The 18,707-nt window shown below is 44.1% G+C and overlaps 1 protein-coding gene across 1 annotated transcript; it reads left to right on the top strand.

Moving 5' to 3' along the window:
* The first annotated feature begins 12,887 nt into the window (after nt 1-12,887).
* On the top strand, nt 12,888-17,813 carry LOC144786085 (actin, cytoplasmic 1). The gene is made up of 6 exons (XM_078665041.1): nt 12,888-13,012; nt 15,065-15,193; nt 15,440-15,679; nt 16,134-16,572; nt 16,681-16,862; nt 17,143-17,813. The coding sequence occupies exons 2-6, from the start codon at nt 15,071-15,073 to the stop codon at nt 17,284-17,286; spliced, it is 1,128 nt and encodes a 375-aa protein (XP_078521167.1). The 5' UTR covers nt 12,888-13,012; nt 15,065-15,070; the 3' UTR covers nt 17,287-17,813.
* The last annotated feature ends 894 nt before the right edge of the window (nt 17,814-18,707 follow it).

Raw genomic sequence — 18,707 nt, 5'->3', positions numbered from 1 at the left:
ACTACAAGGTGTAGAATTCACATGCCAGCCATAATGGTAGGCACTTTTCAAGAGCGCTTGGTCTAGAGAAGCACAAACTCTGGATTCAGAACATAACATAGTGGATAGGGTGGACTTTAATAATAAGTATGTATTTCTACCCAACAAATCTTTTTTAGCAACATCAGGATAATGAGACTGGGAAAACACATAACGTTGTTACTTGTACCATGCAGCAGGCATGCAGCTCTTTGATGGCAGTTCATAGCACACTGTGCTAGCTTACGGTTGTGATCTGCACAGTAACAAAAGAATCTGTGACAAATGCAGTAACCCACTGAGCTATATCCATAAACTAGTGTTCTTTGATATGCATCGTACATGTTTTTTGCAGCAGGCCCATTAACCCTTTGCACTACCTTATATGAGTCAAAACTGCCACTGGACAAAACTCACATTTCTCTCCAGAAAGTACGTACATTAATCATCAGTTTTCTTAACACTTTTGTTGTTGCCCGAAAACTGCTGAATATACAAGAAATTGTTCAGTGCTTTTAAAACTGCTGCACTGCTACACAACCAGCCCCCAGTGGCGTAGCTAGGCTAGCCCTTTGGTCCCTGTGTTTGCAGCCGCCCCGTGATTGGCGGGCGCTTGAAGAGCGGGGGTGGAGATGCCCACCCCGAGACTGCAGGTAAGAGCGAGGGAGGCCCTCTGGCCCCCACTTGCTATGCCACTGCCCTCATCCTTCCAGCCTCCTGAGGAAGCACACAATACCAGGTACACCCTTGCATATTTCCTAGCCCATTTCCCAGTCACCTGAGGGTGCACAACCAAAACTCCATTTGCGTGCAACACGAAAAAACGCTAATAGTCGTAACATTTTTTGCTATCTGAAAGTTTCTCTTGACAAGTGAATGACCTTGGATGACCTGTTGTATCAGTAGTGCAGCATGGTTGCAATGGGCACTGGTGCAAACAGGGACAGTGGCCCTTTTGACTGCTGGTAGAGTAGCAAAATGCAGCAATGACATGGTTTGCCGTGTCCTGGTGTGACTGCACCTGCTGCACCAATGGTAGCTACGCCCCTGTATTGAATATCAAAAAGAACTCCTTGCTCGAGAGTAACAGGAATGTTCGGGAACGTTGCACATAGGACAAAAAGTAAGGACATCACTGAAAGCCACTTTCAGGAAGTGGCCTCATACCACAATCGTCATTCATGGTGGATGACATAACCTGAGGGCATTCAGCAATGAGCTCCTGCAGGCTTTAGACACTGATGCGCCCAACTAATTGAACTTGACTCACTGCAAAAGGCAAAGGGAGTCGGCCTTGTGTACCATGTTCTATTTTTGTACTTGACCTGGTCAGAGTCGATTGACTGTATGCACATGTTGCAAGGGTATAATTCAGCTACTTTGTTCTTCAAGGCCTCCTGTAAAAGGGTCGCTTGTGCCTACATTCTCACTTCCGGTTCGACTGGGACCACAGCAGGAAGTTCCAGCAGTAGATGGGCCAGCTCGTTAGGCAAATGAGAACCACAGAATTTCCCGAAAACTTATTTCAGTTAGTATAGACTGGGAAAGTGCTACAACAAACCTGCCAAATTGGTGAGTGAATCTGTAGACATAAGGGTAAAGGTCTTGTAAAGGAAGGAATGCTATGAAGCACAGTGACCAGCGTTTAGGGACAATATCTTCCAATATCAAACTCATTTTATGTTTGCGCTAATCTTAACCTGCATAAACCACTTTTAAATTAAGTATCAAATCAACTCTTTAGTAAACTTAAACAACTGAAGCACCACAGACAACAAACTCAGTCGCTTGATGGCATTCTCAGATCCACATAAAAAGAGTGCCCAGGTTGAGAATGCACTACAACATGTAAATAATTGTAGTGACCACAAAGCAAGTGCTGCTCACATAACATCAGTGTTCGTGAGGTGATCTGAAAACAGCTCACAGTTTAGACTTCTATTGTGGTCTCGGTTCTCCTTTTCTTCAAGCCTACTGTTGTTTTCAAAGTGCAGGTCCCCACACATGATTTCACAACTGGTCATTGCCCCTCATTACACTAGCCAGGGCCCTTGTAATAGGATCCTAACCAGTTGTGGTAATGAGGGAGCAGGTGAGTGCAAAGGATGTAAAGGGTGGAAGGCGATTGGTCCTTCTGTGTGGGTTTTTTGCAAAGGATTAATTTGAAACAGGCTGAGAAGTACTCTACGGAGAGAAAACTTGTGTTCAATAGGGTCTTAAGAGAAGGGGAATAAGTTGGGCCCTTCCATAGCAGCTAATTCAACGACCAGGCAGGAATAAAAGTCAAAAGACTATTATGACATTATGGTCTACCTTCCGTATCCAGATCACTGAAAACAGCAACAGGTTAAGAGGACTGGTACCTTGCCCTTAAGATCCAGGTATGCACATGTCTAAACATGGCATTGTCTCCTCTTTAAATACCTCTCTCTCTCTTCCTCTAATGCTCTATGTGCCTCATTTTCCCAAATATACAACTTGAAGTTCAATGGTTATGACCTAGTTACTCTCAGCTTCCATGGAAAGGCCACATATCATCGGGGAAGACGGTTGAGAGAGTGTTATGGTTCCATGGAGACAGTGGATGCTACTGGGGTCAGCTGGAGTAAGACATTGAGACCTTGATTGCTACTGTTGGTACATGAATAAAGCTAAAGAATGAAGTAGGGCATTGTGCCTTGCATTTTATTGGATTTACCAAGAATGTAATGGAAATCTAGATTTTAATAGGAGTGTCACACGCAACGGAGCATTATAATTTAGGACGAATAGAAAGAAGGAGGTGAGGTCTTTATAGTCACCGCATGGGAAAAAAATCTTGGGACTGTCATGTTAGATGACATCAGCTGGTCAAACAATAGGATGATTAGACACGGGTGAGGCAATACTATGCTACACATAGCGAGAAGGACTTATGGTATCACTGCACACCTACATTGTGAGCTCCTCTAGCAGTGCCTAGTTTGAGCTGGTGGTTAGTGGTGGAGCTCAGAATTTGGAAAAATCACGAAAAAAGAACAAAGTGGGGATATAAAGGAACCTGCAAGATTGAGATAAAGGGGCAGAGAGTATCTGGTGGTGAATTAAAGAGGCATGAGGTGGAGTCAAGACTAAGCAACCTTGGTATTCGGTATGCCAACATTTAATAGCACCGGCCGCGTGCTTCTGAGCAAAACTTTGGGTCCGGCACTTAGTCTTTTGTACCGTTAGCAACCATAACGAGTATGATTCAGGCCCCAAAAACCGTTAGCAACCATAACGAGTATGATCCAGGCCCCAAAAATCAGGGACGCCTTTACAAGCCCGGGTCTGCATCTACTTCAGTCTAAACCCCAAACCCAATTAGAACAAATTGTATCGCCCGGTAATAGTATTAAGACAGGACCCATCACAGAATCCCCCGATACCATCTTAAATGTAACAATGATTAGTCCCTTAGAGACCTCTACGGGAGCAAACGTCACAAATTCACACCAAACAAGATATCCGGTTATTACTAAAGAAACCACCGTGATCTCACCAAGGTGCCCACTTATGCGACTTCCTGACCCTCAGACACCATCCCGGCTGGATGGCCATCTTCGCACTGTAGCCCTGAGCTTTTCAATTTTATATTGGAACGTCGCAGGACTGCGTGCTAAGCTGGTATTGCAGCCGTGGCTTGACTCAGTGAGGGAACATCAGATAGTTTGCCTCCAGGAAACATGGTCAATTATTCCGATGCATTTAATGGGCTATAAAACATTTCATATTCCAGCAATCCAGGGAGCTATGGGAAGACCAAAGGGTGGTCTGGTGGTCTATGTTGCTAATACCTTGCCTACTATATCCATACGTAAGCTAAAAGAATTCCCGAGCTATCAAATACTGCAAATACATTTTAACACAGACAGTATCTATATCTTGGTTAATTATTATAATAATTCAGACACAATGGACTGTATAAAAACGTTAACCGAAATTACCACTTTTTTAGAATCTTTGCAAAACAAACTCCAGCCATCTTCAGCACATATAATCTGGGGTGGTGATTTTAACCTCCCTTTATGCACTAATTATAAAAATGGAAATTGTGGCCTACAGGACGAACTTGGTAGTCCTCTGTTCCACTTTGCCCATTCCATCTGCGGCAATAAAGTAAATGAGTCCCTTTTTTCCTTAGAGCTCGATTTTGCAAATAATCTAGTAGAACCACAAGTAGATTTTTCACCAACGTTCCATGGTAGAGGACATTTAACCACCATTGACTATATTTTGACCTCTCAGATCTTAAAGGGTCAAGTGTCCAATTTCTCTACTGGGACTGACGTTACCAGTGACCACTTCCCTATCAGTGTAAGAGTTAACCCAAAGAAGGCTAAATTACACTCTATCACTTCTAGCCATCTAAGACAAAATTCCTTAACAATGAATAAATTGAATGGCTATACAGTCAAATGGGCCAAGGTGGACCCAGTTGTAATAACGGAGAGAGTTCTTGCAAAAACTAAACCTTGGGTACTTGACTGTTTATCAACTGATTCCTCCCCCCAAACTATCGTGGGAAGCTTCCAGAATATCTTGAAGGTAATTGGAAAGGAGTTCTCTGGCAAGTGTATGAAATATAAATCTACCTCCGAGAGGTGGTTTAACGCAGATTGTCGTAAGGCCCTTTCGAACCTAAAGGAAGCCCTCCATAGACCTATCCGGGATACCTTGGAAATTTCTAATCTAAGGAAACATTATAACACAGCCAGATTGGAACGCAGAAAAGAAATTAAGAAAAATCTTTAGGCACAATTGCATGATAGCTGCCAAAGCAAAGATAGTGCCCTTTTCTGGCAGGTTATTAGATCTCCCTTTTTGGTCGACACCTCAAAGGGACAGCACCTAGACATTGCAGTCACGGCAGCTGAATGGGTCTCTCATTTTTCCAAAATTTTTGGACATTCTCCAACGGACTCACTAGGAGAAGACCACAGCGGAGGCCACAAATCAGGGACGAACAGCTACCCGATTAACTTACATTTCAACTACACGGAAGTTACAAAAGCACTTAAGGCGTCGAAACTGGGAAAAGCTCCCGGGCCTGACGGCGTTCCACTGGACTTTTTCCTCCACAACTTTGAACTCTGGTCACCACTACTAACCCAGGTCCTGGCAGCAGCAACATCAGCAGGGCTGTTAGAGTCTTGGTCAACGTCAATCCTGCTCCCCATCTTTAAAAAGGGTGACCGCAACGACCCGGTCTGCTACAGGCCAATTTCCCTCCTGGACTCCATGGGCAACGTTGCGGGTCGCGTGGTCTTGGACCGATTGCAATCTTGGGCCCAAGAAAATAACATCATGACCGACCTGCAATATGGTTTCCAGAGGGGTCTTGGGACTGTGGAGCAGGCCTTGAATCTTGCCCTTTTGACCGGAAAGTATGTGGGTGCAAAAGGAGGTAACATCTTTCTCGTGTACGTAGATCTCAGTGCAGCATTTGACTGTGTCCAACATTTCAAACTTTGGTCTATTCTAGGGGATCTTGGGGTGGACCCCGCCCTCATAGTTTTCCTCCGTGAACTCTATTCCGACGCCACGGCGCGTGTCCGATTTGGAGTCAACGGAGAGCTAACACCCTCTTTTTCCATAGGAAAAGGGGTAAGACAGGGTTGCGTACTGGCTCCCTTCCTGTTCAACCTTTACACCAATGGACTAGAGCAGGCTCTGCTGGAAGGGAGCCAGGATCTACCCCAGATAAGCCATCGCCCTATACCAACTCTGCTATATGCAGATGACTCGGTCATCATAGCTCGAACACTGAATCAACTCCAGAAACAACTTAACAAGTACTGCTCCTTTATGAGTTCTCTGGGACTTAAAATTAATATAAAAAAGACATTTACCATGCACATTGGCCCTAAGGTCAAGAATCCCAAGCCAATCTTGGTGGATAAAACAAGATTGGAAAAAACTTCTGTCTATCCGTACTTGGGCATCCTGGTGGATGATTATTTAAGTTGGCGACAGGCCACGGCCAGTAGAAAACTTCTCTTCCAGCGAGCAACATCAGCCCTGGTTTCATTCTCGAGGAAGCTAGGCAAACCTGCACCCCCGAACTTTTGAAAATCTACTACGCAAAATGTCATAGTGTGGCCACCTATGGAGCGGGTGTTTGAGGATATGGTCCAATAGACTCTATTCAAATAATAGAGAACAGGTTTGTCAAATATCTGCTGGCACTTCCACAAAGTGCTCCGAACTACGCTTCACAAAATGAGCTTGGTATGGAATACATCACTGACGCCATCCGATCCCAACCGATTTTCCTATGGCAACGCATATGGACCAAACCAGAGTGCCATTTGACCCGTTCCCTGATCACGGACTGCTTGGCTCTAACCAACTGGTGCAGGATTCCCTGGTTAGTCTACGTGCGGAACTTTTTTAACGATCTTGGCCGTACCTCTCACTTTGAAGATCCACCTAGCGTAGAGGATATCTCAAGGAAAGAGCTAAAGAAGATGTGTATGGACCATCTGAGAGAACTGCGCAACCAAATGGAGATCGTAAAATCTTCGAACTCTCAAATCTGTGCAGTGCAATTTGTTAAAGGTATCCAACCATACTTGAAGTATTATTTGTCTAACCACGAGAAATATCTTTTGACAAGATTTCGTTTCAACACCTTCTTCCGTCTAGTTTCCTTTCCAAAAATTCAAAATTGGTCGAGCACTCTTATGAACTGTCCATGTGATGGAGTATCCACTCAATCAACAATTCATATTATTTTCTTCTGTAAATATTATAAAGCACCACTTACATTTTGGATTCTCCCACTTCTCTGTTCTTCTGGTCACAGGTTATGTCACCCTGCATTTTTTTCCCTACAGCTTTTGGACTCGGTACATGTAGCAAAGTGCATAGCTATCTTTTTAAAAGCTACTATTAAGATACGCCAAGCTCATGATTGAATAGACATTTCCACCCTCAAGCTTGTGCAATTCTTTTTATTGTTTTTAAACTATGTTGCAAGTTTGTTTTTAATTCATTGTTTTTAAACTGTGTACTTTTTATGGTTGCAAACAAGTGGTAATCGAATAAAAGATTTTGATACTAGTCTTTTGTAAATTAAACACTGATCTGTGGTATTATGTTTAGCTCTAGTGTCAAATCTCAAGTATCTTAAAGATAGACCAGAGACAGTCTAGCCAATTTATACCAATTGAATGCTTTAATGACAAGGACTAGGAAGAGAGTGTGAAGAATGCATACATACTAATACTGGAGAACAGTGGGACTCAAGGAATGTGACGAAGGATTCGGGTCACAATAAGAGAATAAAATCCGTACCAGTGTCAAACCTTTTCTAGTAGAATGCTAATACTAGAACCAGAAATGAATATGTGACACAGCTAGCATGTACAGAAAAGCTCCACTCTCTCAGTCAACCTGAAATAGAAGTTGAGAAAGCAAAACTGGAAACTGGTTTTAAAAAAAGCCATGTGATAGGCACAAGAAAGCAATGGCACTGAAAACAACTCTTGACAACCCTTACATGTAACCAGCTCTCGTTTGATGTATTGCCTTCAGTTGTATGTAAAGCAGTTCTCAGTCATAATGCTCTGTTCAAGTAAATAAAAATAAAAACTAAGACAAAAATTATCTTTGCTTATATACTCAGTGAAAATGGGCAGAGTGGATGGGTTATCTGTTGTCAAATTCTGTGATTCTCTTATCAGTTTTAACTGTCATGCTTTCACTGTACTTGCTGACACCAATGATCTTGTGAAAGCCGGTTTGAAGTGTTTAGCACTCAGGAGTTTACTGAACAGGAGGTGCTAAAGTTCTGCTCTCAGACTGGGTCCAAGCCATTCCAGAGTTTAGCCAGGACACCCAGTAAACAGCCACCATACCCTAGTCTTTTGAAGTATTGCTGTTGGATAAGGTCTAGACTCCTCGATTAAAAGTTCCTGGCTGGTTTGCAAAAATCAGAAAAACCTTATTGAAAATGGGCAGATGCAGGTATGTGCAGTAATTTGTGGAGCAAATAAAACATTGATTATTATTATTATTATTATTAACATTCTAGGTTCTGAGATGCAGGAATGACCCTTAGGCCTTTCAAATGGGATTTTCATTGCCAGGATCTCATTGTGCCATCACTGTTTTAATTATATTTAGACAAAGCAAGTTTTGCTTCATCTGCAAATGATTATTAAACAAGTAACTGTCTTACGTGGGTAACGTGTTTGTAAATTAAATGTGTGCATGTAATTATAATTCGTATAGTGTTTAAGCAACTTTTCTCTTTGATACATACCATAAATTGCTGGTCTTCCCCACACTGCTGACCCCATTTCTCATGACTTTTGTGTCCTCTTGAGTAGATGTATGACTGTCTGGGTGTGAGTGGGTGTATGGGTGTGTGAGTGGTTGTGTGAGTAGGTGTATGTGGTTTTTTTAAATTGGAACCTGAAATCCTGGATTTGCACAGATTCACATCTGGGGCTGCACTGAGCGCTGTGGTGGATCCGCTGATCCTCGTGCGCTTTGAAATAAAACGTTTCTGGCCAATTTTTTGCCTATGAGGGATCCTCACAGATCCCTCCAACAGTCCCATGGGGTCAGGGTCCCTCTATCTTGTCCCCTTATATTCTATTTAGACTTTATATCCCCGGGAACCGTATCCCGATTCACAAAATGGCAGCTGCAACTTTTCTCTCAGGTGGCGGCCAGCCAATCACGTTATTGCTGTTGGCACATGGATCCGCTGATCCACTGCAGTTGACCCATGTTTGTAGATATACATAAATCCTTTTTCTTTAATAACTCCAAAACTACTGAACAGATGTATATGCCAAATTACAAAAATCACTCTTTCTGGACCAAGATCTAGCTTTTTCCCAAATTTGATGTAATTCCTTTCAGCGGTTTGGACTGTAGTCGTGTCTAAAATCCCTATAGTAAATTGCATGAGGAAAATGTGTTTTAGGACCCCCCACCACCCTTTTTCTCGACCCCTGCTTGATGAATCACCCAAAACTTTCTAGACAGCAACTCAAGTGACTGGCACACTAGTTTTGAAAATGTTGTCAAGGTCCATCAAATGACGCGTGTTTGTGTGTATGTGTGTAATTCATTTTAATTATTAAACATTATATCCTGTAAAGTGTTGTTAAGATCCTGCCTCCATTATTTTCTATGGGACTCCGTTGCAGTACCAGTTAGTAGTCATGCGTGTTGGTTGACTTACACCAAGGCTGGGCTGGAGTACTACTGTTTTATCAGCTTTAGAATGTAGTTTGGGAATAGCAAAGAGCGTAGTTGTATGTAACTGGGTGTTTGTTGTAGCCTTACCCCTCTAATCCTCTATTTTCATTCCTCTAAAACTCTCCAATTTTGTAGCACATATATCCTAACTTCTATGTCCACGGACCCCTCTCACATTTTCTACTAGGTAGTAAACTGACATGAGTGTAGATCTCTCCGTAGAAAAGATAGGAGAGGAGGAGGCGGTCTCCACCCATAGGTCTGTTTGCATTTTGTTATTAGGTAAGTAGTACTGTAGTACTACTTACCTACTACAAAATGCAGTTTGTGAAATAGGCTCTATACATTTTAAGTTCTAGATGTATATGTATACTGACAATACCTAGATCTCACTGAAAACTGAGGCAATTCAGGGATAGACAACGCCAAAGTTTCACTCTTGTTATGTTATAGCATTTATACAGCGCACAGCTGCCCCAGAACAGGGGCTTCCAAGCGCCGGGATTGGGCCTTTTGTACCTAGTGAAAAAAAATTCACACAAAAAAAAGTTGGTAGTTGTAGGCAACAATGACAAAATTTGGAGGCTGGAATTCTAGTCAGGTTCCTTGTGTGGTTTCTGAGTCTGAGAACACAAATATCAGTTTTGATTTTGATTCCAATTGTACGTTGATGCAGTAGTTAAGTGGTTTTCGTCAGTTGAAAGCCAGTGAGTTGCACGTTTCTGGGCTGATTTATAAGAGTATGTAAATGAGTGCTCCTCTAGTACTACTTACTGTACTCATAAATGCTATGTTATACCCCTTATACTACAAACACCATGTGTGAAGGTATGCCACCCTCACACCCTTAATATTTTTACTGAGGTTTCAGAAAACAGCTTCTTCCTACTATTGAAAATTAGTAAATGGAGCCATATCTCTTAGCCATTGCTGCTCTGAGTAGGCCTCCACCGCTTAGCTCATTCATTAAGAGCATTATGCATTACTTATAGATTACTCTTTCAAGAGTCAGCCCATCCTCATTGCTGAGTACAACGATTATGTTCACACCTGTATTCTCAGATTATTGCAATGCATTGTTTGTCGCTTCCTACATTCTTTAGGATATGGCGGGGCTAATTAACATTGTTGACATTCGAACCCTCATGGCAACCAGTGTTACACTGAGAACCACATGGGCTTTCAGAAACAAAAATGTGGCTCTTTGCCAAACACTATTGTAGGAGCATGATTTGGAAAGTCTCTTCAACTCCTTGATGGTAAAACAATGATGTGCATGAGCTTCAGAAATACCATAACCATACTGTGCATTGTTTCAGTAGCGGTCCCACCCTAAAATAACCATGCACATAATACTGTTATTATACACCTCTTCTATTTCAGTAGTTGTCCCCTCATATATCAAAGGTACACACAACTGTCTTGCTGCACCCCTTTCAGCAGCCACTCGCCTACGGATTAAATGTCTGCCCGCAGCATTCATCTACACCCCTCCTTTTTGAGAAATTACCTGCTCCCATTTAATAGATCACAGCTTTGTTGTTCCTTATCTGTCTGAGTGGTTTCATGTTCACATTTTAAGATAGCAATTCACTGATCCTCTGCACACTTCTTTACGGGCAGTTGGTGGCCTGAGTTCCATTAGCGAACTCTGATGCACTCTTTTTGGAGTAGTTCCCGTCTCAAACTTTAGCCTGTCACGTGACACTGTTCATTTGGGTTTCTGTTTGAGTACTTGCCTGTTTTACAATAGACATAACACTGCCTTCTCACAGTCATTAATTTGCCTGGTTGCACTTGCCACTTCGAATAGTACATATGGAACTAGTTTGTCATCTCCAGTCTCTCCGCAATGACCCGCCCTTGCATTCTTACAGTGCTACTGCTTTAGTATGCACCTTTCAGAGTTATTGACTCTTATGTGTGTAAAGAATGCAACACTGTAGGTTACACCCATTTCTAATAGATACCCCCTTACTTTCGAACAGTGCCTGACACTGCTTTGTGGCCCTCCATATTTGTACTTGGCATATTGCCTAAACAGGACACTTAATACTGCTCAGCCACTCCGTTAAGTGATTGCTGTTACATTTTAATTTGATGCTTTGAACTATTTGGCTGTAAGACTTCTGTGCGTTGAGTCTCTCCATCACACTGGAGCTGGTTGACTCTGCTTTGCTGCACTCTACTGTTCAAGTAGTTAGCTGTTCAACTAATGCATAACAGTGATTTCTTTCCCTATTTGAGTGATTACTTGAAGACATTTCAAAAGTGCACCCCAGGACATTAGTTTACTGTTTAAGCAGTTGTCTCCTCCAATTGTAACAGTGCATGACCCTGTTTAGTGGCAGCCCCCATCATGGGGTAGTGTCAGATACACGTTATACGTGCAGCATGGCATTCATTTTCTACACCCATGTTGTTCACGATTACTGTTGAGCTTCTCACCTAGCTTGAACTACTATAACATAGTCATAACATGTGTATTTGTAAAGCGCCCATTCACCATAGGTCTCTTGGCGCTGAGTAACAGATGTTTATTGTTACCCAACTCAATGGTACTCATTTTATCGACCTCAGATGGATGATAGGCTGAAAGGACCCGCTGGGTTTTGAACCTGTGACCATGAGTTCAAACACAGGCCCCTGCAGTGGATGTATTAGTCCACTGAGCCACCAGACTACTGTCTTCTCCATACTAGCAAGGAACATAGGTTGCTGCCCCACGTGTAAAAATGCATGAACCCCTACTCTTCTATCCCATATGTTATTATTGTAGGTATTGCTGCTCGGTTGCACCCTGGGTCGAAGCAACATTAAGGATACACTTGGCAGTTGCCAAGTGTGCTGCCAGCATAGCTGGTAGAAAAATAAAAATGCCCAGCATGTAAAACGAAGGGGGGAGGCAAAGCCAATAATACTACCTAAGGAGGCAACTCCCATCGACTGGTCCTGTATTCCATTTGCAACATACTTACCTCACAGTTGACAAGGGCACGCTGCATTGCGCTGGTACACTCTTCCTCAGATGTGGAGTCGACACACCCCAAAACTCCATTAGTGTACATAGCAATGCATTGTTCATCCATTCCAGATCCGTATTTGTCTTATCTTCAGATTACAACAGTGCAAATGGATTTGCTTTGTTGCTCTCGTTTTTCAGTAGTTGCCCATCACATGTTAAGAGGGCAGAGAATGTTACTTTGTCCTTAAATTGTAACAGTGCATGTGATACTGTTCGGTTCACACGCCCATTCCGTGTCAGACTCATTGTTCCTCGGGTGCATGCTTCCGGTATTCCTCTGCTTCACCCAGAGCTTTTGCCCCTACCCAATTTTAGTATGTACCTTACTATGCACCAGGGGTTTCAAACCAGGTGCGAGTACTACGGTGAATGAATGATAAGGGCCGCCTCTCACAGCGCTGTGACAAGAAAGCCACGCACGGCAGTGCCGGCTGAAAGCATGAGGCATGCAGGGGTGGGGGCTGAGCTGCACCCACAGGAGGCCCGAGCAGAACCAGGAAAAAAACACACAGAAAAGCGCCGGCTGCTGCCTGCAGGGCCCTGAGCAAGAACGGCTCGGCCAATCAGAGCGCCGCTTCCCAGAGTTTACCTTTTATGGCAGGAGAGGCCGCTGCGCGCGCCGCTATAAATGGTACCGGCTCGCGCCACTGGCCTTGCAGTCGCTCTGAGCTTCCTCACCACTCTCGTGCCTAAGGACCTGTCGCTCATCTCCCCGGAACCGCCCACCTTAAGGTAGGAAAAAGTGATCCCCGTTGAACAGAAAATAGTGGGGGAGTAGCCGGGCGCAGGGTAGTTTTGGCGGGGTGCGCTCTAAAGGCTAGCATATTCATTAAACTGTTCTCAGAGCATCGCACGTGCTTTTTGTTTAAATTAGGGTGTAAAAAATGGTCTCGTCGGGTTGGTATGGGGGTGTAATGAAGTTTATACTGTGATGTTACTGTTGAGGTTTGGGACCAGGGCTAGTTTCATGAGGGGGCTTAGTGTTTCTAGTAGGGTTGTTAGGGCTTGGTGCGGTAGTTGCTTCAGTGTTTAACTTTTTAAATCTATGTATGAGGGTTTTATTCTAGTATGGTACGTGGGAGGGACTGGTAGCTGTTCTTTCTTATGTATTGGAGGTTGTCTGCAAACCCTGGGGCGGGTGGATACTTATCATGTGGCGTCAGTAATTCTTTTGTAATAGTGAGATTAAATGTTTATCCAGCTATATGCCAGATGATTCAAAACAGGGGGTTAGTAGTGTGTGTACGGTGGTTGTCTTAACTATGTTGTCAATGGAACTGTTGAACATGTCTTGTTTTGGGGGTGGGGCGACATACTGCTTTCGGGAATACTTTGTGGGGCCCCCGGGCCTACGTGGGTTACCGAGAACCTTCGGCTGGTCACTCCGGTACTTGCTTCGCGCCGGTTTCCGGGCTGCTGCTGTCTAGGGAGGTTTGTCAGCATGCGCGCGCCTCGAGGGCGGGGCTTCAGGGTCCCGCGAGCGCCGGTAGGGCGCGGCCCTCCGTCTGCGCTTCCGTTTCTAACGGTCAGCTCGGACTGTACCGCTAGAGTAGGGCGGGGCGGCAGCTCTTCCGTTCATTGTCTCGGAGGGGAGCCCTGGAATGTGCCATGCCGCGGCTGGGCGTGTCCCTAGCTTGAAGTGCCTTTGTTCTAGGCAGGCGTTGTGCCGGTTTCACATTCGCTCCCCCACGCCCCCTTATGTCCGGGTCTCAGTATTTCTAAGATCTCCTGGATGTTCAAGTTATAGGAATTAGCCAAATATCCGCTATGACCGCGAGTTGTCTTTAAGTGCTGAACTCTAGGCAACCTAATTAAAATGGGACTAAGTTAATGCGCGCGTGTAAAGTGCTTCCTTCAGGATGTAGGACACAACATTCGCGACGAGACCGGCAGGCTTGATTTGGAGTCCATTCCGCCCCAAGGTGCAAGATGGTAATCTGATTTTAAACTCAGTAAGGCGTTGTAAACTGCAAACTAGCATGTTGAGCTGGTATGCAAGGGGGGCGGGGCAGTCTGGTAACGAAGGTTGTGGGGACTTCTCTGGATGATTTTAGTGAGTGGGCATCCTATTCATCTGGTAGTTTGTGCACCACTTTGGCTCTATAGATTGCTTATTGTTGAACGTTATGGACCCGCGAACTTCAGTTGGCCTGTCCGGAGTCCAGGTTAACCGGTTTATTTCTAATCTGGTTACTTGAGCCGGACATAGGTAGACGAGAGCCCGCCCCTAATGAATAATTGCTTTAGTCGCCAAACTAATGCCTTCTACAAGTGGGCGTGGCATCGCACACACAAGGCTTGAGCTCTAAACTTTGGTGGCTTGGCTTTCGTGCTTGGTAAATTATCACCTGTTGACATTAACTTAAGTCAAGCTAAGCACGCTCCCACATTAAAAAAAAAAAATCCGTGGTGTAAAATGGTTAAATCGTAAAATCCTGGAGCTATAATCTGAGGATTAATTGGGACGTGATGACTAGTTTGGCTGGTTGTAGTCGCTGTCCATTTCCTCGCAAACCTACACCATCTTTAAAACTGAGCATTTCCCACAACTCGTGCCCGGTTATGGTGGGGATTCAAGAGGTTCTATCTACTTGCCCACACTTAGGGTTCTGAAACAATGGATTTGCAAGTCCCGTGAAAACTACTGACTCGTGCGCCCCCTTGAGGGTACTTTTGGGACTGATAGTGGGAAGCAAGGAATGTATTCTCTGGGCGTGGGCAACAAGAATGTGCAGCTAACCTGTGATCGATTTTCTAAAACGTACCTTTTTTTTTTATCTACAGATCAAAATGGAGGATGATATTGCCGCACTCGTTGTTGACAATGGATCCGGTATGTGCAAGGCCGGCTTCGCTGGAGATGATGCTCCACGTGCTGTCTTTCCATCCATCGTGGGGCGCCCAAGACATCAGGTACAATTATTTCTTATTCCCCTACTTTCGTCTGTCACGGCAGCTATTCCTCGAAAGTATCTGTTCGTGTATATAGTCCCCGAGATTTAACTAGTTAATGGCTTGATCAGCTGTACTTAAAACGACATCTTGCCAGCTGACTTGCTGATTGTATTCAAATCCCAAATTGGATCCTTGATGAATCAGTGTATGGATCCCCGACACTGCTGGTGCATGTACTAAATGCGTTTTTTTTTTTTTTGCCAGGGTGTGATGGTTGGCATGGGCCAGAAAGACAGCTACGTTGGTGATGAAGCTCAGAGCAAGCGTGGTATCCTGACCCTGAAGTACCCCATTGAACACGGTATTGTCACCAACTGGGATGATATGGAAAAGATCTGGCATCACACCTTCTACAACGAGCTCCGTGTTGCACCAGAGGAACATCCTGTACTTCTAACTGAAGCTCCACTCAACCCCAAGGCCAACAGAGAAAAGATGACACAGGTGCTTTTTCTAACTTGATCTTAAGATTTGACACTCGTAACTACTGTGGCTATTTGCCAACATGTCTTGCTTTCCATTTACTCGAATTTGCTGTTCACAGGTTTCCTTTCCATGACCTGACTCTTCTCTCCCTGGAAGTCTGACAGGTTGTCTTTCCTGAACTGTCTTGTGGATTTACTACCTGCTTGTGTAACCAACCTTTCTCTAATTACTAACAATACTGTACCTTGCAGTATGGAATGGAGTTTTTGTAGTTTGGTTGGGGTGCCGTTTGCCTCCCTACCCAGAGTTGGCTTTGCCTGGCTGGAGTTTTGGGAGCACTGTTTAGGAGCTCACGTTACCAGAGTGCAGATTGATCACGTGTTTTGCATCTCCACCTGCATGACTTCAAAGGTGCTTACACCTTCATGAGCCTGTAAACAGTTGTTTAATACATTGTATTTCCTTTCTACAGATCATGTTTGAGACCTTCAACACCCCAGCCATGTATGTGGCGATCCAGGCTGTGCTGTCCCTCTATGCCTCTGGTCGTACCACTGGTATTGTGATGGATTCCGGTGATGGTGTCACCCACACTGTGCCCATCTATGAAGGTTATGCCCTGCCTCATGCCATCCTGCGTCTTGACTTGGCTGGTCGTGACCTGACGGACTACCTCATGAAGATCCTGACAGAAAGAGGCTACAGCTTCACCACTACAGCCGAAAGAGAAATTGTGCGTGACATAAAGGAGAAGCTCTGCTATGTTGCCCTGGACTTTGAGCAGGAAATGGCCACTGCTGCATCTTCATCCTCCCTGGAAAAGAGTTATGAATTGCCTGACGGTCAGGTGATCACCATTGGCAATGAGAGGTTCAGGTGCCCGGAGGCTCTCTTCCAGCCGTCCTTCCTTGGTAAGTAATGGTGTAGATTGCTTCTCTTGGCTTAACTACCTGGACCTTGTTTACTGTATTTTTGAGTAAAACTGAGCCATTGAAACCGGTTATTACTTTTCCAAACAGGTATGGAATCGTGTGGTATTCATGAAACCACTTACAACTCTATCATGAAGTGTGATGTTGATATCCGAAAAGACTTGTATGCCAACACAGTGTTGTCTGGTGGTACCACAATGTACCCCGGTATTGCAGACAGAATGCAGAAGGAAATCACAGCTCTAGCACCAAGCACAATGAAAATTAAGGTGAGCTCTTATTTGCTTATTCCTGTTATAGAGCTTGGGATTGTTTCCATTTGGGAATGATCAGAAGTGGATGTGGGCAGTCACATCAGGCTGAATGCCACGAGGACTAGTATCAATAGCTTTTAGAAAGGCCCTGTTCTGATAACGAACAGTTGGTGTTACATTAAATCCCAACTGTTTAAGTGCACCATCTTTTCTCCCAACTGTTTAAATGCACCATCCTTTCTCCCTGCACAGTTTAGTAGGTTTTGAGAACTAATTTTTTTTCCTCCATCCATAGATCATTGCCCCACCTGAGCGCAAGTACTCCGTCTGGATTGGTGGCTCCATCCTGGCCTCCCTGTCCACCTTCCAGCAGATGTGGATCAGCAAGCAGGAGTACGATGAATCTGGGCCTTCAATTGTCCACCGTAAATGCTTCTAAATGACTGTAGCTCAATACAGCTTGACAAATGTAACTTCGCAAAAAAGAACCAAGACGAGGCATGGCTTTTTTACTTTGTTTTTGGCGCTTGACTCAGGATTGAAAACTGGAACAAAGGAAGATGGCAGTATTGTGGAGCAAACATTCCCATGTTCTACAATGCATGGAGGACTTGATTGTACTTTGTCATTCCAAATTGTTCAAATGCATTGTTACAAGACATTACTTGCCTCTGTGAAGGCTGCCCAGTTACATGGGGCGTGTACGGGAATCCTATATTGGTGATAGTATTGCTTGTATGTGAAGTTATGTTACCCAACAAGTCTTTTGTATCTTTCGCCTTAAAACACTTGGTCCGTATCTTCAATTTTGTTCCTCTAGTCCGTATGGACCATCCCCAATTAGCTGTTGGAAGGTTTACAAACTTTCTTCTGACATCAGTAAGATGTGGTGCCATTATGTGGGGAGGGAGGGCTTACCTGTTCACTTAATTGAAGACATTCAAATAAAGTGCACATGTTAAAGGAGTGACATCTGCTTTGTGGTCCCTAGACATTGCAATTTGAAATGGTTTCCCAACCTTCTTGTGCTTTTTATTTTTTTGTCACTTTCACTTTATTTTGATTTAGTAGGTCAACATTTCTCAATTACATCACAGCTTAAATTCAACTTTTCGTTTTCTTAGACAAACTTTGATGCAGGGTTATGGCTGAGTAGAATTAGCAAGACTACCTTCTCCCAGCACTATGCTTTCAGCATCTGGAATTGACACTTGCCTTGGAGTAATGCTGCAAGAATGTAGCATTTTCTAAATGTAATAGTGTATATACTATATCTGCGTTTCTCATGGACAGGCTACATACGTGTTCGAACTGTGGGTTCTCCAAATAGGACCAAGCTGACCCCAATGATTACCAGCACGTTAAGACTGTTTCCTGTTCAGATGTGGCCCCCAGCAACCGGCTGTTTAGGAGGGGCAGGTGGGGGGTTAAGAATGGGCATAGCCAAATTTGTGCCGATTAACTGCAGTAGTAACATTGGATCAGCCGTTTCCTCACTATGATCTTGTGGGGGCGGAAAGGGTCACCTTGGGGTTTAGCATGAACTGTCTAATGTGACAAACTAGGCTTTGGTTCCAGATACTTGCTTTGAGCAGTCTCCGAGTATTGGGAAAGGATTCAGGTAAGAACTCAATTTAGGCAGGCTTTCAGGTGTGCCTATTAACCCCGTCCTGCATTTACCATATGCAGTCTGATTCCCTTGTGCTAACCTACTGAAGGACTACCCGGGATTTGACTTAGTGGCAAAAATACTTGACAGGCCCCACACATAGCATGGCTACCAGATCAACCTGTCAATCTTTACTGGCTCAGCTCTTGGCACTTAATTCTTTTTACCGCAGGCACCTATCTGGTATGCCA

Source organism: Lissotriton helveticus, chromosome 10 (assembly GCF_964261635.1).
Source record: "Lissotriton helveticus chromosome 10, aLisHel1.1, whole genome shotgun sequence".
Classification (NCBI taxonomy): Eukaryota; Metazoa; Chordata; class Amphibia; order Caudata; family Salamandridae; genus Lissotriton; species Lissotriton helveticus.
This window is presented reverse-complemented; position numbering and strand designations above follow the sequence as displayed.

Coding starts and splice junctions, on each gene's coding strand:
- LOC144786085 (XM_078665041.1), top strand. CDS start 15,071: ATGGAGGATGATATTGCCGCACTCGTTGTTGACAATGGATCCGGTATG. Junction 15,194..15,439: donor TGGGGCGCCCAAGACATCAG/GTACAATTATTT, acceptor TTTTTTTGCCAG/GGTGTGATGGTTGGCATGGG. Junction 16,573..16,680: donor CTTCCAGCCGTCCTTCCTTG/GTAAGTAATGGT, acceptor TTTTCCAAACAG/GTATGGAATCGTGTGGTATT.